Source organism: Centroberyx affinis, unplaced genomic scaffold (assembly GCF_046629955.1).
Source record: "Centroberyx affinis isolate AG114_WGS23_722 - 3 ecotype Tasmania unplaced genomic scaffold, CSIRO-AGI_Caff_v1 ptg000053l_1, whole genome shotgun sequence".
NCBI lineage: Eukaryota > Metazoa > Chordata > Actinopteri > Beryciformes > Berycidae > Centroberyx > Centroberyx affinis.
Window position 1 is genome coordinate 160653 of NW_027278765.1, and position 20929 is coordinate 181581.

Sequence of the window (20929 nt, forward strand, 5' to 3'; positions counted from 1 at the left end):
GGAAGCCCATTTCCGCCAGTGTGATGAAAAAAAAATGATCCTGTAAGTCATTATAATGAGAAACTTTCTCAAAATGACGTAGTATTTCAAAATAATGACTTTGTATCTCAAAATAATGAGAAACTTTCTCAAAATAATGAGATTATTTTGAGAAAGTTTCTCATTATTTTGAGATACTAACTCATTATTTTGAGAAGGTTTCTCATTATTTTGAGATACTAAGTCAAAATATTGAGAAAGTTTCTCATTATTTTGAGATAGTAAGTCAAAATATTGAGAAAGTTTCTCATTATTTTGAGATAGTAAGTCAAAATATTGAGAAAGTTTCATTATTTTGAGATACTAAATCATTATTTTGAGATACTAAGTCATTATTTTGAGATACTAAGTCAAAATATTGAGAAAGTTTCATTATTTTGAGATACTAAGTAATTATTTTGAGATACTAAGTCTAAATATTGAGAAAGTTTCATTATTTTGAGATACTAAGTCATTATTTTGAGATACTAAGTCAAAATATTGAGAAAGTTTCATTATTTTGAGATACTAAGTAATTATTTTGAGATACTAAGTCATTATTTTGACAAAGTTTCTCATTATAATGACTTACAGGACCATTTTTTTCATCACACTGGCGGAAATGGGCTTCCATATTAAACAGCATATTACTGTGAAATTAACAGTGAAGTCATTGGACACATAAACCAACCCATAGGATGTGTGTAAGAAACTTTTCAGCAGTAGACGGTCAGTTCAGTTCAGTGTCCTCCATCGATCCACATCACAGAATCAGTTACTCTTCACTCAACAGCTGATCTGAAAAATGTTTATACAACATCTCACCGAAGAGGTACAAAAATAAAATGGGTGCATGGCTTTAATTAGTTTGAGACCTAATGCCGTACATTTATCGTCATTTATGGGGCTAATAATTTGGTGTAAAAATCAGTAGTTTTCAAATATCCTATGGCTCAGGATAACTGTCTTCAAGATGTTTTGCAAAATAAATATAGTTCAGTTAAAAGGGTATTTATCGAATGAATGAGCCACACCTGCATAACAATTTACTAAACCAGTGATTCTCAACCTTTTTCATATTTAGGACCCCTAATTTACACTCATAGTGAAGGAGAAAATGATAACCGTTTCTGTCCTGTCAAAATACCGAGCCCAACGGACATACTGTACCAATGACATTTCCTTCAGCAATCATGTGGTGGGATAACTGTAAGCATAAAGCTAGGCTAACATTACAGCATAAATTAAAAAAAGAGTGAAACTCTACGTTGTTGTAAAAAAAGATGAGTTGAACAAAGCACAACCAAACTTGTTTGCTACTAGTCAGTTCACCATGGAAACACCACAGGCGGCTGAGCAGACGGGGCGACGGCGGCACCGTGCGGAATCATCACTAACGTGGAGCTGCCGTTAAGTCCTCGCGATACTGGACCCTGATTGGCTGAAAGCAGCAGCTCCTCTACATCAAATGAGGTAAACCTGCTGAGTGAGTGGAGGCTTTCCAGTACAAATGCTGCTAACTGGCCTGACTGGAAGGGTTTCAGTAACTCTTGAGCGAGGGGAGCCAATCAGGACCGAGTCCAGTTGTGATGCGTTGACTTGAGTTGGTCCGGAACTGCCTGGGAAAACGGGAGGATTTTTGAAAATGCAATAACTTCTAAATTTGACCACTCAGATAAAATAACATTTTAACATGTTTTCATTAAAGGTGCTGTGTGTTGCATTTTCAAACATCAAGACGTTATTGTCAAATAAATTGTGATACCCTGGTATAATTACCGTAAACAAATGATACCGAGTCGATTGGTAGCCAGTGGCGTTGTGATGCTGCATTCCACTGTGCTCGGAACTCGGAGAAAAACGACTTCCGACACGGAAAAGTGCAACAGAACGGTTTTCAAGTCTGAGTTCCCAGTCGGAAATTCGAGTTCACCGACATAAACACAGCTGACGTCACCGCAGTACAGTGGTGCACATGGTGAAAAGGAAACTGGATTCCCATTGCATTTGTACTTAATAAAACTTGATTTTACTTCATATGTAGTTTTTATGTTATGAAAACGTGGTGTAACACCTTTGTACTTTCCATTTGTAACATAATTCAGCTGACTTTTGCTTTGTTACTAGATAGATTGATGTATGAACTAGCCTGCTAACGTTACTAGAGCATTGTCAGATAGCTAATGTTGACGTTACTAGGCAAAGGCTGTCGTGTTAGGGCTGGGCGATAATTCAATATTATCGTTTATCGTCTTTCAGTGGAATCATATCGTAATGATATGATAAGATATTTTGATATCGTAACACACATTTCTGCTGTCTAAATTGATGACAAGCAAATTTTACTTAAAAACTCTCATAAAATGAGGTATGGTAGGAATATTATTTGAATATTTCAGTTTTGTTTGACATCACACCTAACATTACCATTCGGTTCAATGAGATGAACATGAATTTGATTATTTAACGTGATTTTGCATACATGAACCATATCGTGATATATATTGATATCGAGAAAAATCCTTATGATTATCGTGATATTGATTTCAACCATATCGCCCAGCCCTATGTTGCGTCTGGAACGCATCGGAAATCGGTAATTCCAACTCGGAACTATCGACTTCCGACTTCCAATGGAATGCAGCGTTAGTGCCAGTGTTTCCCATAAACCCATTTCCTGTCAAAAAGAGGATGTTGCTACTTGCCCCCCCCCCCACCTCTTCCTCCCTAGCAAAACTTTTCTCTTTTGCTTTACTGAAGAGGAGAAACACGTCGGAAATGATTTTTTTTCTGAAATCTTGAGCTCGGTTTACGCTGAAAGAACAGCATCCCCTCCCTGTTTTGTGCTGTAAAGCGTTGATCCCACTGTGCCGTAAAGCAATACGGCAGATTTCCTGCAAAATCCGACCCGGTTGCACACGATGTAAACTGCAGTGTATGAGCCCAGGAGGGGCTGACAGTCCTCTTCGTGGTTGAGATGGCATCAAGTTGAGATGGCTTTGTTTGTTTTATGGTGATTATATGAATGTGGTAATGCTTTACTGATGTTAAAATGCTCATACATAGCACCTTTAAACATCTTCCATTATCTATGCATAGAAATAAAGAATTTGAATTCCTATACTAGGGCCCCTTTAATGCATATGATGCTGCCACTCTGCTATAGCATCTGGAGCAATTCTGCTGGAGGCATCGAGGCACATATAGAGCGACCTGTGTGACCTGTGGATGAGGTCATGGGGTGGTGGGGGTGGAGGCAACAGGAAGAAAAGCGGAGATCGGATGTTTGTTTGACCTTGGTGTGCAAAAGTATACTCTTTATTCTTATTATATATCCAACTTTATTCTGCCCCGCCCCCCTCCCCTCCACCCAGCCCCCCCAACCAGCAGCAGACCGACGCCGCCACCGGTTACTGTCACTGTTACAATAGCCAATCAGAGCTCACCTGCAGAAAGAAGGCAACCAAACAAAGAAGAGCAGAAAAGAGGGTTATTTTTCAGTTTGTTTTTTCTTGTTAAATAGTAATAAATACATGGAGATGCAGTGGTTCTTACTTTATCCTTTTTCTCTGAAGCAGGAGGGTTAAAAAGTTTTTTTTTTTATTTCTGTTTTTATTTCTTTTTATTTCTTTATTGATCTGTGTTGGTTCTTTAGCAGCAATCCGGACCAGTTGTCATGGTGATTAGCAGCGCAGAGAGGAGGAGCTGTCTGGAGGAGAACCACAACAGGAGGAGGAGGAGGAGGAGGAGGAGGCGGAGGAGGAGAGGAAGAGGAGAGGATGAAGAGGAGGAGGAGGAGATCCCTCTGAGCGCCAGGAGGGCATCATAGTGTCCCGTCACCTCCTCCCCCCACCTCCTTCCCTCTCTCCGTACTCCTTAACAACCAGGCGGAAAGAGAGAGACAGAGAGAGAGAGAGAGGGCAGAAAGAAAGAGAGAGAGAGAGAGAAACAGAGATGGAGAAGGAGAATCCATCTTGTCCTGAACTACAGACCGACAGAGAAGGCCAACCAGGAGAAAACAAGAGCGCACAAACATTTTGGTTTTTCCCCTCTGAAACGTTTACCAGCTTCTGTCTTCCTGGTGCAGTGTGTGTGTGTGTGTGTGTGTGTGTGTGTGTGTGTGTGTTAAGACTGCTAGTCCCCAGAGGCTGTGAATATGAAAATGTAACCAACCAGTGTGTATGTGAGTGTGTCCTCTGACCTCCTCTCTACAAATAGACTAGAAACAATTACAGCCTCCATGTTGACTGAATGGGAAAGCATGGCTCCTCTCTCGTTCCTCCTCCTCCTCCTCTTCAGGCTTAAACAACAACCAAGTAGAACACACAACTCCTCAAACCACAGAAAAAAAAAAATCAAATAATAATATTAAACAACAACAACAATAATAATAATATTAATAAAAACAAACTCGTCTCAATCGTTCCATTCCAATTACAGTCGCCAGCCTCCCTTTCCTTCAACGAAAGACAAAAAAAAAAAAAAAAAAAAAACTGAAAAAGGATAAAAGGAGATTTTTTTTCCCAGCATCCTCCTCCTTCCTCCTCCTCCTCCTCTCATGCAGAACAAACTGTCTCCTTCAGCTCAAAGTTCACCACTTAGTCTCTGAACTCTGGCTGTGTGTGTGTGTGTATGTGTGTGTCTGTGTGTGTGTGTGTGTGTGTGTGTGTATGTAGTTGTAGTAGTTGTTAAAATTGTATGGCTTTAGGGCGTGGTTCAGGGTTTATCAAGAATTGGCTGCCCCCTCGTCTGAGTCCGGCCTCCCCCTGCCCCCCCCAGCGGGGTTATTGTTGTTGGAGGCGGGGTAGTAGTCCTCGGGGGGCGGGGCTTGTGGCCCTGGGGCGCTGGGGGCCGTCCGAGTCCGGAAGGCGGACAGTCCGATTGGCAGAGCCAGGGGCAGGGAGGCGGAGCCGAACTGAGAGGCCTCCATGGAAGACACCGCCCCCCCCAGGTGGTGCAGCCCCAGGGACACGCCCACATCCATGCTGTCACCCATCTGGGGGGAGGATCCCTGCTGCCCCCCCCCGCCGACGCCCGTCTGTCCGCCTTGCCGCAGGCCGCGCCCACCGTTGCCGTGGTGGGTGTAGGTGGGGTGGGGGTGGTGGGGGGCGTCCAGGAAGTGGCGCTGGTGTTGCTGGGAGGCGGCCGGCTTGTGGAGCAGCAACTGGGTGTACGCTGGGTCCTGACCCCCCCCTCCACCATCGCTGCCGGGCCACATCCTCATCTGCTGCTGGGAGGGAGCCTGGGTCAGGCGGGGAGGGGTAGAAAGAGAGAGAGAGAGAGGGAGAGAGAGATTCAGAGACAGTTTCTACTGTAACAGGAGAAAAGGACCATGTGATATCCAGTGGAAAACCCCAGCAGGGAGACAGGGCTTTTCTGATAGGAACTATACATTTTAGTGGGATATCACAACATCAGTAGTAAGGTCTTTTACATATATTTCTCCTGTAATTATTTCAAACGGCACAACTTACATGCACACAAAAACTCTCCTACCCATTATGAAACCTCTCATCTCCACAGATATACAACATGCAACATTGAAACTATTTGAAGCTTGATATGCAGGGTGTGAATGCAGTGTTGTTGGTACCTGAGGGCTGGTCATCTCGTAGTCAGAATGTGTAACAGCAGAGTTGTAGTAGCGGTTGCTGTAGCGGTAGTTACGGTTGTCATTGGAAGAACCGCTGGAGCCACCTGGACACATGAACAGACAGAACGCTTCAGTCATCAATAGCCTACCAAGAACCGCTTATCAATAAATACCTTATCAATAACCTTTATTCAGTACCGTATTGGTAACATTTGATCAATGCTTTATTATTACTACAAATTCTTACCAATATCTGGTATTCGTAAGGTCAAAGGTTAAGAATGTGTTGTGTGCTACTGGCCCTTTAAGAGATCCTGGCCTGGTTGCTAGGAGCAGCAACATTGTGCTATTACTACGGTGACCGTGTCAGCTGTTGCCATGGTGATTAGAAGCTATCGCTGTGGCCACAGTCTTACACTACACTGGAGGGAGAATGAGCTTGTTGCTGGGCTGACTGTGTGTGTGTGTGTGTGTGTGTGTGTGTGTGTGTGTATGGGCACATTTCAGTGTTTCTCCTGTTATGTACCAGTGCTTACAGGGTTATGTGCATGTTTCAGAAAGTCATATCTAAGACCTTTTTAATGCTACCTGGAATTGGATTTAAGATTAACTTAACCAAAAAGCTGGCAAAAGCAGCTTTTTGTCTTTTTTTTCGCAAGATTATTTTCAGGGCATTTCTGTTTGACTGGACAGTACAGTGGAGACAGACAGGAAAGGGGGATGACATGCAACAAAGGTCTATGTTGTATAGTGCTATGTCTCTGTAATCACAGTGATTGTACACACCTGGCATTGCCATGTATACTATATAAGTAACCAGGTAATATACTATATAAGTAACCAGGTAACAGACTGTTGTTAAACCTGACAAAGACAATAGCTAGCTAACAGTGTTCAGGTTAACTGAGCGGACTCTTCTCAAGCTACAACTCGGACTAAAGACAAGACAGTTTACTGTGTCACAGTAACCTACATTTGGAAACAAATCCACCTTATCACACTATTCACTTTTACTGAGAACGTTACTGAATGGATCTACAGCCACACCACAACAAGCTTTTTCAGTTATCTCTCTTTTTCCCACGGTGCAGCCGAGGGCATCACGAGTAGGGCTGGGTATCGGTACTTACCCAGTACCAAGTAGTATCGAGACTTCTCCAGTCAAACGATACCTGCATTCGATACTTTTTGTACACAGATCTAGAAAAAAATGACTATTTGTATGGTTTTGCTCGCAGCCAATCACCGCAGGCCTTCTTCAATTTAATGCGACGTGTGATTGGCTGACTACCGCAGCAGCTACAACCCATACAGTCTGTGGTGGTGAAGTCGAGCGCGGTGTATGTGACGGAGTTGGCAGTTCAGCGTGCCGAGATGCCACCAAAACATTAAAAAAAAAGGTATCGAATGAAGTACTCTATTGGTATCGGTATCACTTTAAGGGTACTGGTATTGGTACTGGTATGGTAATTTTTTAAACGATACCCAGCCCTAATCATGAGGCAAATTCAGGTCAGTCAGTTACTCAGTCAGTCGGGTAACGCTTAGTGAGATGCTGCACTTGGTCAGATGGCCTCTAGAGGGCGTTTTGGACTGTGCGATGCAGTGTTTCCCATACAGTTTAGACATTATTAACCAACAGCTGATAACCCTAACCCTTCATGATGCCGCCAGCTGTGCTTGATAGATAGGTGGTACAAATGCAGAGCCTCTACTGGTATGTGTGTGTGTATACCAGAGGTAGAGACAGAGCTGTAGGATTAGGGCCAGTCTATGTGTGTGTGTGTGTGTATAGTGTTAGGACCAGACTTGTGTTTTACCAGAGCTGGAGACAGAGCTGGTAGTGGAGGTTGAATGGGAGTGGTCCATGGCAGGAGAGGTGGATGTAGATGAACTGGTGTTAGTTCCTTCGTCTGTCGTCTTCTTGAAGAAGTTGTGCTGCAGGGCGTAGAATGGCGTGATGCGGCTCTTGGGGTCGTAGTCCAGCATGCGCAGGATCAGGTCTGGAGGAGGAGAAGGAGGAACCATGAACGCACATCATGTATACTGCATATTGTGAGTCATTTTGTCAGTAATTGTCGTTCAGAGCCGGCGCCTCGTGTCCTGCTGCTGGTTTACCTTTAAACTTCAGGTAGTCGCAGGGGGCGTGTCCTGGCTCCCCGGCCCTCCGACCCCCCGGCCCCCCTGTCTCTACACCCAAAATCTCATGGAGACGCCGTGTGGCTGGGGGCTTATACTCCTGGAAAACACACACACACACACACACACACACTTAGTGGATGGGAAAGTGTGAACTTGGGGTAATGAAACTTGGTGCAGGGAGGCAAACTGATAAAACAATTCTTTGCTTTCACTTGATGTTACAGCTTCAGCCTGTGGCCATCCCAATGTGGATTCAGTTTAAATCAGCTGGGGTCAGACAAGGGGGCAAGTGAAAGCAACCCATAGTTAAAGATAGGGGAAGTATCTGCTTGATATTAAAGTGGAAGAGGTGGCCATGATGCATATACACAGCTAGAACTCTTATTTTGAAGCACTTTGAACCAGAAGAATTATTTAACTAGTTTGTAGATGACGCATGTTTTTTTAAATCCAAAAAAATACATTTTGTAAAATACATTTCTTCATTTTTTTCACATTAAGATAACAATACATAAATAGGATATATTATACATTATCAGTCTGTGACCCTGTGTTTTCATGTCTAAATCCCCATTGGCCTGAAACAGGCTGTTCAATGATGTTGGGATGTTTCGGGGCGCATAACGTTTCGTATGGGCGTGGCAAACAGTGAGCTAGTTGTGGCTATCAAGGTGAGGCTAGTGGCCACAGGGCAGGAAGTCGTAGCAACAACAGCAATGAAGGAAAGCAGGAAGAAGGAAGAAGGAAGGCAGGGAGAGAATGAGCAACTCTGGGTCGAAGATCTGATAACAATCAGTGTCCAAACTATGCAAAAATGCAGAATATTAGAGGAGGGGTGAGGAGTTTTTCACAGCCCCTATTAATAACTGCGAATAATGCATGTGGAGGTTAGTATGATGATGATAGCGATGGATGTGGTTGTTAAATAAACTGGTTTCTAGCAGTAATACTCACAGCAGGTGAGGGATAAAGTACCTTCTTAATGTCCTTGTTCTTTTTCACCGTCCACAGACCGTCTGACAGCTTGTCAAAATACTTCCTGGCTTTAGGAGCAGCGTCAAGCATGTGGCTGGGAGGAACACCGAGAACCTCGACGATCTTATTCATCTGGTCCACCTGCACACACACACACACACACACACACACACACAAAGTCATTCCTTCAAATGTGTACGCACTGGGGGATTACAGCGGAAATTGTCTGTAATTGTCTAAACTCAACTTAAGTTCCACTAAACTTCCATTGTTCAAGCGTTTATTTTCACTGAGACCAACCCAGTGTTGAACACTGAGCCGACAGCGCCATCTGCTGGACAAAGGCCACATTGTAAGTAATGTGGAGCAGATCATTTTGGGAGCACAACATTGCGAGTACAGTAACATTGTCACAAATGCAGCCCATGTAGGAGCTGGGCGATATGGTTGAAATCAATATCACGATAATCATAAGGATTTTTCTCGATATCAATATATATCACGATATGGTTCATGTATGCAAAATCACGTTAAATAATCAAATTAATGTTCATCTCATTGAACCGAATGGTAATGTTAGGTGTGATGTTAAACAAATAATATTCCTACCATACCTCATTTTATCAGAGTTTTTAAGTAAAACTTAAACACACATTATGATCACACTGTCTAAAACTCTAGTAGCTAGGTACAGTATCAGTAAGAGTTCAAACACAATATAAACCAACTGAATGGAGGTTATTTCCTTTGCATTGCATTTCTTTGCTTGGTCATACTTTGTAGGATGTACAAAGTTTTTCAAATACAGTGAAATTACAGTGCAAATTTAACATTTCTCAAAGTTCTGAACTTTGTAATAAAGTTGAGAAACTAAAAGAAATTAAATGACAAAAAAGTTGATGACAAAACCGATTTTATCACACATGTATTGCTGTCCAAGAAACTGAAACATGCAGCCTAATATAAAAATAACACTTCAAATAAGAATTTGTTCTTAATTGGATAAAGGTTAGGGAAATAGAAATATTGAAAGCCTCAGTGGCAAAGTTTGCAACTAAGAAATAAAATGACAGGTGATTACAAAAATTATTATAGGATACTTTAAGGACGTTTATGTAAACTGTGAAATCTAGCCACACGCTACCTGTTGCTGTTGCTTTCACTGCAACTTAATCTGATCCTAGTTTGATGCTCCACTCTGAAAAAGATGTGCTTTTTTGCTCAGGCGCTTTGGTGACGCTTCCATAATGTTTGTGTGTATTGTGCGGTGACGCCCACTTGTGTGATTGAAATTTCATCAAATTGTGAAATTTCAGCTCCAGAATCCCAGAATATGAACATTTTTACAGTCCCAATATATCTGAGGGGGCTGTCGATTAATACTGATGACTCAGCAATGACTTGGCTAGCTGTGATGACAGTCAAAAGAAGTCAAAAAAGGCAAATGACAAAGCAGTATTTTCATTCCTGTATTTAGCTTGGTGATATATTTGCTCTTCATTAGACATGAAAACATGCCTTTATAATTTCTGAGAGGCCTCTTTTTTTTTTTAATGACAGGCCGCCCTAAGCTGTTGCTGCAGTTCCCACTTTCCCATAGAGGCCACTAAAAGTCACAGATTACTAAATGCCTGTTGAAGTTATTTAACCATGCTTCTTACTTGTCCTTTCTAATATACTGTGTTGGACTAACTCTAACCCTACAGGGTGCCCACACTCATCAATGACTTTCAAAGTCTTGTTTGGTGAAATTCAAGGACTCAGAAATGACGGGTTTTGGGGAAAGATTGGCCTCATTTTTTTTTACACTATTCATGTTAAAACTGCTGCTATATCAATACAAATCTTCATGGCAGGGTTTTCCTCAGGATGTGCATTCTTGATCCTAGGATGCAGAGAGGGCCACAGAGCTGAGCTTATCGATGAATTTGTTATATTTGAATAAGAAAAGTCAAGCGCTTTCAAGGCCGTCCGTCCATTTTCAGAAACTTTTAAGGCTTTATTTGAATTTTCTCAAATCTAAACATTCAAGGATTATCAAGGCCCTGCTTAGACTTTGTCTCTGATGGGGTTTTTGGTAACACTTTAGATTAGGTAACACATTAACTATGGGTTTTCCCTCAATAGTGTAATAATTTCTCTCAATAATATGTGATACTAGCACCTTATAAGCCCCATACTGAGCAAAGTATACTAAAAGCCCAATTCATCTGCAAAAACTTCTTTACTGACTCTGTAAGCACTAATTAGGATACTTGAGGGAAAAGCCATAGTTAATGGGCTATACTTGTAGAATATGATTCTGCATACGATGCAGAATAAGGTGCTAATAAGTGGTTTGTAATGACTAATAAAGAACCAAAACACTACTAATATGCATGTTAATAAGCAACTTATTCATAGTTAATATGTGTTCCCTAATCTAAAGTGCTTTTTTTATGTATTCATGCACGTAAAGCACTCCGAGACGCATCATTGGACAATTTTTGATAGAGCGCGGTGCATGTGCGGTGGCGTTTGATTTCTACCTCGTTGGATCCGCTGAAGAGAGGCTCTCCGGTATGCATCTCCACCAGGATGCAGCCCAGGGACCACATGTCGATGGCCAGGTCATACGGCATCCCTAACAAAACCTCCGGAGAACGGTAGAACCTGCTCTGGATGTACTGGTAGATCTGGACAAGAGAGAGGAGGAGGAGGAGGAGGGGAGGAAGAGTAGTTGAGGGTCAGTTTCCTCTCATTACATTCTATAGCTTTTCCTTCACATCTTCTCACATCCAGTCTACTGACATAACATTTGAGAATGAACGTTTGGGTGTTTCGCTGCTGTTCCGGCGGCTGGCCACCGTGAGGCGCTCAACTCTTTTTATTCAGATGCTCGAGGGAGGCAGCAGGCAACGTCTGACACACCGACATTACCATTCAGCCACATTATCTGCCACTAGGACTCATTCACGCTTATGCCAAATTTACCTTTCACATACAAGTCGGATCGAGTTTGAATTGCCTTCATTTTTTCTGATATATCAAATGTTTTGACCGAAGACATTCACTAAAAATCTGGATTAAAATAACAAATTTGGGATAACTTTTCAGTGTAGAAGGGATTGAAAAATAACCCTGAAAAACCCTGAAAAATAAAAAGGGAACTTTAATAATAATAATAATGACAACACTACTACTAATAATATGAATACTAATAACATTAAAATGACAATAATAATAATAATTAAAAAAATAATACATTTCATTTATAACCGCCTCTCAAAACACCCAAGGACACTGTACATCAGTGGTTCTCAACGTGGGGGCCGGGGACCACCAGGGGTCCTTGAGTGGGTCCCAGCAAATTGATGAATTGTTAAACTTCAGCATTATTTCATTTACAAGAAGTTAACACAATTAGAGAATGCAGAAGAATGACTATTTTGACCATAGTTTCTCTGTTATCTCTCTAACTACAATGCAGATAGTCTTGGAGTTCTGGACAAAATCATATCTGACAATAAAAATATTCTCAAATTTGGGTTCAAGAGACAAAATCTCATCAAATGGGAGTCTGTGGCCCTAATGTGGACTAAAATAGGGGTCTTTGATATGAAAAAGGTTGAGAATCACTGCTGTACATGATAAAAAAAATAAAAAGTTTAATAGTTTTACAGTTTCACAGAGTAACTTAACAAATGTACAACAGAAATTATTCACTCTTATTTCAAATGAACTGACCTTTAGAGGTACTTTTCAGATGCATTTTGTGTGTGTTTGTGTATGTGTGCACGTGTGCCGGCGTGTTGCTCACCCTTTGTCCGAGCTGGCAGGAGGATCCGAAGTCGACTATCTTGATGGCGGATCTCTTGGGGTTACACAGCAAGATGTTCTCTGGCTTCAGATCGCAGTGGATGATTGACAGCTCCGGGGTGGCCAGGAATAATAACGCTACAGACAGAAACCCTCATTATTAGTACTGTTAGTATTATTATGGATCTCCGGTGTTTCGAGACGTGTGTGTGTGTTATCGTGTGTGTGTGTGTGTGTGTGTGTCCTCACCTGTGCAGAGCTGCTGTGCGAATTTTCTGGTGAGGTTGAGGGAGACTCCTCTGAAGTTGGTGTTCCTCAGCAGATCGTACAGGTTGTAACTCAACAACTCAAACACCAAACACAGATGGTTCCTGAACATAAAGTGACGCTTCAGGTGGACTACACACAGAGAGAGAGAACGGGTGGACGGAGAGAGAGACACAAGGAGGGGAAGACGGGGAGGAAGGGGGAGAGAGGAAGAAAGCGCAGTGAGAATCCGATAAGGCCAGCGTGTCGGGAAAAAAAAAAAAAAATTCCATGACTTTTCCATGACTGTCCATAACCGAATCAGTTCTTCCTTCCTGGTTTGTTAATGTTGTTTTTCTTCTTATTCTATTATTATTATGCCGTCCCATGAATGAAATTGCACCAAATGTAGTAGTTAGTAGTTCTAGTCCAGAAGTTGACTCTACCAATATGTGACGAAACTTTGCTTCACTGCAACTTGTAGTCAACTTTGAGTTTATTTTTCTCAAAAACTGTAAAAATAATGAAACCTAACTCCTCAGACATTTTAGGTTCAACTGACACCAAACTTGCTACACAGCATCATCAGACTGTCCCCGACAAATGATCCAGACGGATTTTTTTAAAGATCAAAAATTCAGCTTTTTGCATTCATGGTAGATAATGTACAGTACTGTGCAAAAGTCTTAGGCACCCTAGATGTTTTACACAAATTTGGTCTTAGATGTTTATTTATTTGTTTTCTGCATTAGTGTGTCAGTAGACTGCTCTTTACAGCTGCTCTTTATATATATATATTTTTTTTATATTCAGAAACTTTTTGAAAGCATCTTTGCTTCAGATAATTTTTTTTACATGTGCCTAAGACTTGCACAGTACTGTATGTACAATTTCAGAATTGTATCTCAAAAATGGAATTTTTGACAGTATTGTGAATTCTGCTCTCAGGTAAGCTATTCCAGTCAATGGAAAATACAGCATCTTTAAACAGGTATGGAGCGTTCAATCAGTGTAAAAAATAAATTACAGACATCTCTATGTTGTCTAGATAAAGTATTCAGATTCCCAGAAATTTATCTTGAAACAGAATGTTTTATGCCATTTTGAAATCGGCCTTTATATGGCTTCAAGTCCTGGGTGCTGCAGAATAAACATGCTTCTGCCTGCTCAGGCATTGTGTTGTGTGAACTAGAGACATCAAAGATATTTCAAGGCTTTAATGATAATCTTCATCTGATGACTTCTTTCTCTAAACTCTTCTATTTCCTCTTGCGCTCCATCTGGCCGGCCCGTGCATAACTGCTAGCAGTTACTAGTTAAATACACTGTATGGTCCAGTCAGTGTCGTCCACATCCATGATGGAGGTTCCTCCCTGAACACAGCTACAGAAAGACAGTCTGGAAAACCTGACATGACATTTGATTTTCATCTGAGTAATGTTTTTTGTACATTAATTCTTCATATAAAGTCAGTAATGTATCCCAGAGTTTCCAATGAATAGGTGAGGTGGGTCACCCTGCCTTAAGCTGCTAACACTAGAAGAATTTCATCAAGTCTGGGTTTCCATGGAGAGTTTTAGTGTCTATGATGGTCTAAATCAGGGACCGGCGACCAGGTCTTCATTCCAACCAGCTGATTTCACTGGTTAGTTCCTCCTCTCTGGTTGAAGGTGTGTTACTCAGTGAAGTTAGCTGCTGTCGTGTTTGATTGCAATGAAAACCTGCAGACCTTGGCTCTCCATGCCACATAGTTGCCTATCTATGTCTAAATGCGGTTCCAAAGGCTTTTCCTGAGAGGAATAAAATCATGGGGGAAAAACACTGAATATTTGATATTTCTTGGTAGGGAAATGGTCAAATTTAAAGACATAAAAACCCATATCTTATACCCTTGCTTCCACTCTAGTTAGTTGGGCTGAAAACTCAATGTGTGAAACAAGTTGGAAAACACATTCTGCTATATTCATTTGTAAAACTGTTTCCCTGACTTCCCCCCCAAAAAAATCCCTGACATGATATTCCAGGAATTCCGTAAGCAGTGGGAATCCTGCATCTCATCTGATGGGTCCTATTCACTTTATGATCCTGATCCCTTCAAACCAGATTCACACTGGATCTGTGGCAATGAGCCGGACAACAAATCAGGGGTGTAGCAGAGTAAGAGTGTGTGTGTGTGTGTGTGAGTGTGTGTTAGAAGTAGGTCGCTGGCCTATATTAACAGTGAGCTTAAGAAGACAGAACCTGCGTCACACTGCAACCTCACTTACACTGTGGAATGTATACATCTAACCTATGCAATATTCCCTCTCAGTGTGTTTGTATGTGTGTGTGTTGCAGTATATAGATCTTACCTATATAATATTTCATCTCAGTGTCGTGCTTGTTCATGAGCTCCAGCAGGCGGAGCTCGATCTGTGCCTGGTTTAGAAACGCCTTCTTGTTCTTGATGATCTTAATGGCCACCCATTCCTGCTCATGGTGGTCGTAGGCCTTCACCACCTGTAGAGAAACACAGACGGACTTTAGCATCACTAACGGAAAAATATTTGTAGTTTTTCATTTTCTTCATCCGGCTTATGGTGGTGTTTTGATGTGGTCGAGAAAACGGCAAACCCAGAAAACTACCCTGGGTACTCCTATTCACCTTTTCCATCATTTCGTATTCATTCTCTATGGTGCGTCTGTTTTTATTCTATTTTGGTGACTCGCCCATGAATTTGACTCCTGCAGGAGGAGAGGCGCAGTGGGGGGTGTGTCAGTAACGATCAAGTAGTGCAATGCAATTCTGGGACCCTATTTTTGTGGTGCGGCGATGGCGAAGTGGTAATCTGTTCTGTCTAAGCCTTGAAAAGCTTTGATATACAACCGATTTGTGCAAAGTTTACACCAGCACACCACAGTCTTATCGTTAAATTACCAAAAATCTATATGCTAAATCTTTTTATATGGTATGCCACTAGAAACAACATGTTGTTGTCCCCCCATTTTTCCCCAAATAATGAAATAAACCGCAAACGCAACCCAGCCAGTATAGCAGGGTCCATTGACTTAGAAGGTAGCATTCACTCGATGGCTGACGCCTGATGGCTCCAGTGTAGCCTGGGCATAATTTATAGTTAAGTTTATTTATATCGTTACAAAAGAATCCTAAATATATTTTGTCGGTATACGGTGACTTTTGACTGATAAAGTCATTAAAACATCAGTTACATTATGTTACATAGTAGCTATGTGTTCCTTGATTTCTAAAATAGTACAGCAGCTAGAAAAAGCTAATTTTGTTACAGTGTCCATTTGGTCAATATTTCCGTCCGAAACTTGAAATCGTATTTCTGACCTCTGGAGATTGGAGACGTTTTGACTGTTCGGTTTCACTTCAAACTTCACACCACTATTTGGTTTCACTGACTTGTCTTTGTCCAGTAAAGTCAGCTACCTTCCCTCTGGGATAAGTCTGAGTTAAGACTGTTGTCATGGGAACAGTCAGGAATGTACAGGTAACTAACCAAGTTAGTTCCTAAGACAATGGTTAGAGGTAAGAACCTCCACCCACAGTTATTAGCTGAGATATAGGATATCATTGTTTCAACTGTCAGACACTGCTAAGTAAGACTGCCACCTGTCCCCTATAATATGGAATCATCCTTTGATGAAGAGCAAAACGTGTTCCTTAATGACTCAATATGGAAGGTGATTCCGTATTTCCCTGAGAATAAATACAATTATGAATAATAACATGACAAAACATGACCACAGGGTAAATTTGATAGAAAAAACTAGAGCCGGTCGTTGACAGGCAGCTCTCCCTCTCCTCCTCAGTGTGCTTGTTCACTCTCGTGTGTGAAGGTGTGTGTGTGTGTGTGTGTGTGTGTCTGCGTTTGCCGTTGCCAGGTTACGGGGTTGCGAACGGGAGTTTGGAGTGAGATTTAAAAATGGCCTCTTCCCCCTCCTTCGAGCCCCTCTCCTCCCGGGCCTCACCTGTCCGAAGGAGCCCTTGCCGATGAGCGAGTCTATCTCATAGCGGTCCAGCCACTTCTCTCCGTTTTTGACGATGTAGTCATAGTTGTCGTCATCGTAGCCGTCGTTGTAGACTTTTCTCTCCTTCTTGGTGCTGCTGTCCTCTGGAGGGACCTGCTGGGCCCGCCGCTTCTTCTTAGTATAGTACACCTATGAGTGAACACAGGTTAGTGTCTTTAGGTAGCCATCTTAGGTCCTGAACTCTGCTACGAAGATCTACAGAATGGACCTCAAATGACCCAACCACTAGTTCATTCATTCATTCATTTTTCTTTATTCCTCTTCAGGGTCCTGGGTGGCTGGAGCTGGATCTCAGCATGCATTGAGACCCCCTGGACAGCTCTCCGGTCCCATCACAGGGCTAACACAGATAGACAAGACTCCCATTCATACCTATATGGACAATTTAGAGTCTCAAATCCACCTGACTGTGGGAGGAAACCAGGAGAACATGGGAGGAACATGTAAAGTCCACCAGGAATCCAACCCACAACCTCAAGATTCCTCAACTTTTCAGTCTTAATGGTTGTACTATTTCAAAAAATTTTACAATGCTTCATCAATGGTTTCGCTTGGTCCCAGGGTCACACAGAATGAAGGCAATGGCCGATTACAGTTCAAAAAGAAATTGGAAAAAAAGAAGTAGAAAATGTCTACTTAGATATATATAGCTAGATAAAATATATATTGAGACACAGACTACCAGTCAAAAGTTTGGACACACCTGGTTGAATGTACTATGTTCTTCATTCTCTTAAAGCCATTTTGATCTAAAGGCTTCTGCTTAAATCCTTCAAATGTGTTTCTTAGACAAATATAAATAGTAAAGTTGATGCCAATGTATGAATTTCTTTCCAAAGCCTTTGCCTTTCCATCAAGGCAAAGGGAGGCTACTTTAAAGAATCTAAAATATAAGATAGTTTTGATTTGTTTCTTTGGTCACTGCATAATTCCATGTGTGTTATTCCATAGTTTTGATGTCTTCACTGTTATTAGAAAATGTGGAAAATAGTAAAAATAAAGAAAAATGTGGTGTGTCCAAACTGTTGACTGGTAGTGTAGGGGTGTGTGTGTGTATGTGTGTGTGTGTGGTATCTCCTACCTCATTGATGTGCTTGTAAGTCTTGATGAGGTCAACGGAGAGTTTCCTCAGTGGAGCGCTGGCAGGGTCTCTGAAACTAGGGGGGATCCTCCGCTGGAGTATGGTCATATCAGACAGCACCTAGACAGCAAAACAACACAACAAGACAAGTAGTGGTTATACAGATATAATAAGTTGGATTACACCTAGAGCTTTTACAATCACAGAGATAAATGTTCATCCTTTTTAATTATGAGACAAATTTGTAGTTTTAGCAGGCAGACAGTTATAGAGCAGGATGATGTTGGCAACCTATTTCATTTTATCAAACTATTTTTTCCATAGTCAGCTGCTTCCTATTGCAAATTAATGCATGACAAAGATTTTCCTTAGAAAATGTTAATTTATTATGCTATTACCATCTTTGTAAAGTGTAGTTAATTAAATTAAATAGAAAGTACCATCTAATGAATCCAACTGGCGTTAAGTATGCTTGGGGAGGGTAGCTACCACATGGTAGAGACAGACATGCACTCAGGGCTGTATATTACATTTTAAGAATGGTTCAATTTGTAGTAAAATCAATAATAATAATTTACAATTCATGTGTTCTAATTTTAAATAAAATAAATTTTTAAAAACACTAAACCAGGCCCGGTTAAAAATGTACCCAGTACTGTGTATTTCATTTTGGAAGGAGGCTTTACTTTGTTCAATTTCTTTTTTTTTTTTTTTTTTACACTTTTTTCCCCCATTTTATTGGCCTAGATCCCTCTCTCACAGTAAACCAGGAAATAAACAGTGTAAACATCAGAGTTTTAGGGTCAAGTTTATTCATATAGCCCTTTATCACAAGCATGTCTCAAAGGGCTTAACACACCATCACATACGCACTGCATCACTATAGCCTATACCGTACTGCATCATACACACATCATGCTCTGCCTGGGGTCAAAGGTCACTAAGTAACCTGGGAACCTGGGAACCATGGCTCATTTCCCACAATTTTGTGTAGTTTTTTGTCTAGATTTTGTTTCTGGAATCAGATTTTTGGGGTTTTGTTATCTAATTCTGGATTTTTTTTTAATTTTTTTTTTAGTGATCAAAAAATTGTGTGTGTGTGTGTGTGTGTGTATGTAAAACAAAGCAATCCCGATTGTCAGTGGTTTCATCCACTACAAACCACAACTTTCAGACTCTGGTCAGGACTGCCTTCATATGTGTGTGTGTGGAAAACCTGGACTAGATCATCCAGGTTTTCCACACTAACTTCATGTCAAACCATTTATTTTTAATTCCATCCAAGGTGTGTATCGCTGATGTCACAGCATTGACAGCATCAGTAATTTCTTGCTATGCTTTCTTTTCCAGTTGTTTTTTGTATAGGCATGTTTCTTAAGAACAAAAACAAGAAAAACATTTGTGAATGGGGCCCATTGCCACCACAAAATCTGTTCTTTGTTACGAATATGGAGTGCTATTGTCTTGCCCAAATATAACTCATAATAATACATCTGGAAAACACTTCAGTGAGCTCTCTGTCACTTTCCTCTATGCGTTATTTGGTTTCACAAGACCTTTACAAGCTGACAGACATGGCTCATAGAAATCTGGAAATCCAACACAGCCATTTTCCATTCAAAGACCTAGTGGAAGTTTCAGAACTGGATTTTGCCAGTCCAATACTATAGGAATTGAAATTTTCCTTTGTTTATATACATCGGCTATATGAGCAAACATGTTGTCAGCCAATCAGGGTCCAGTATTGTGACTGTTCTGCCTGTGAGGACTAATTCAATTCAGGTTTTAAGTAAACTACATTTATTTGCAAATCATGAACACATCATGAACATTATTCTTACCCTGAGCCATAGTAGATTTGAAAATTCATGAAAACTGAATAATATCGGAGCTTTAAACTTTTGTGGAACTCCTTATTTTATGTGTGTGTGTGTGTGTGTGTGTGGGGGGGGGGGGGTTACCTGCTGCTGCTCGGCCATGGAGTGGATGGAGCTGAAGGAGGGGTGTGTGTGTGTGTGCTGGCTGGTCATGGCTGGCTCAGCGGGGGAGAAGCCCTGGGCAGCGGAGGAGGAGGAGGAGGAGGAGGTGGGAGGACATCCTGAGCTGCTTCCACCTGTAGAGAGAGAGAGAGAGAGAGAGAGAGAGAGAGGACATTCGTTTAGTGGCGATCCTCGACATCCTGATACTTTTGTATTTTGACATCTCCGGTGCTATGCGGTCACTGCTCTGGTCCCACTTCCCACTTGTCAAGCAAACATTGTGGCCAATCTTCTTTCTTAGATTTTCTGGTGATGAAGTTGAGGCAGGAAAAACTGCGAGAGGGGGGGGGGGGGGGGCGGGGCATTCATTCATTCATGAATCCCTAACTCTAACCCAAACAAGCCATTTACAAGCCTACAATACGGCCAATCCCAATCGAGCTTGGTGGATTCACAGCCAGTTGTGATTCATGCTGGCCAATCCAGATGGAGATTAGTTCATGACAACCAAGCATGACAGGGACAACCGTGTCCCAAAAAAAAAGGCACCACATCTCACATCTGACGAGCATTCATTGAAGTTGGCCTATTCCATAGGGCTTGCTTAAAAATAAAAACTAATGAAGAATCCCTATAATAACCTCGGTCTGAACTGCCCTCATTGGGCAAGATATGAGCAGTCTGGTAGACCGACTGTGGCTCTCTGACTCATACTAGAAGAGCGGATTGGTTAAAGGAAGATTTCATTGTTAGTTATGCGGACATCCAGTCGGTGCTTGTGGTCTACGTAGTTCACTGAAACTATAACTACTTAGGTGTGAATCATATCGACACAGAAATCCGATGCCCCACAATGCCGATATGTACCAGTATGCGTCGCGTATGAAGTTCAGCCCAACTCAGGGCAGTGTGCGTGTTTATGTGACTGCAGAGCATAAATACATTTGCTTTCTAGCAGCGAGTCTGACAGCAGGAAGGTGAGGCGAAGGAGAACCCCCAGAAAAGCGGGGGTCCAACTGAGGGCCAAAAAATACCAGTATTCCATTTTTTGATTTTCAG

At 41.6% G+C, this 20929-nt stretch overlaps 1 protein-coding gene across 3 annotated transcripts in view; it reads right to left on the bottom strand.

The window, feature by feature from the left end:
* Positions 1-3399: 3399 nt before the first annotated feature.
* The window catches only part of dyrk1b (dual-specificity tyrosine-(Y)-phosphorylation regulated kinase 1B), a 69228-nt gene continuing 51698 nt past the window's right edge, over positions 3400-20929 (bottom strand). For 2 of the 3 annotated variants that reach the window (XM_071519060.1, XM_071519045.1), the window contains exons 2-13: positions 19853-20004; positions 17892-18011; positions 16751-16939; positions 15124-15271; positions 12776-12925; positions 12528-12664; positions 11257-11403; positions 8708-8869; positions 7730-7850; positions 7432-7614; positions 5612-5715; positions 3400-5260 (exon numbers count right to left, since the gene is read on the bottom strand). In XM_071519060.1, the coding sequence (XP_071375161.1) occupies positions 4745-5260; positions 5612-5715; positions 7432-7614; positions 7730-7850; positions 8708-8869; positions 11257-11403; positions 12528-12664; positions 12776-12925; positions 15124-15271; positions 16751-16939; positions 17892-18011; positions 19853-19921 (2046 nt within the window). In that variant the 5' untranslated portion in view covers positions 19922-20004 and the 3' untranslated portion in view covers positions 3400-4744. The remainder of the gene's footprint in view (positions 5261-5611; positions 5716-7431; positions 7615-7729; positions 7851-8707; positions 8870-11256; positions 11404-12527; positions 12665-12775; positions 12926-15123; positions 15272-16750; positions 16940-17891; positions 18012-19852; positions 20005-20929) is intronic. The other variant, XM_071519051.1, reaches the window with a different exon arrangement.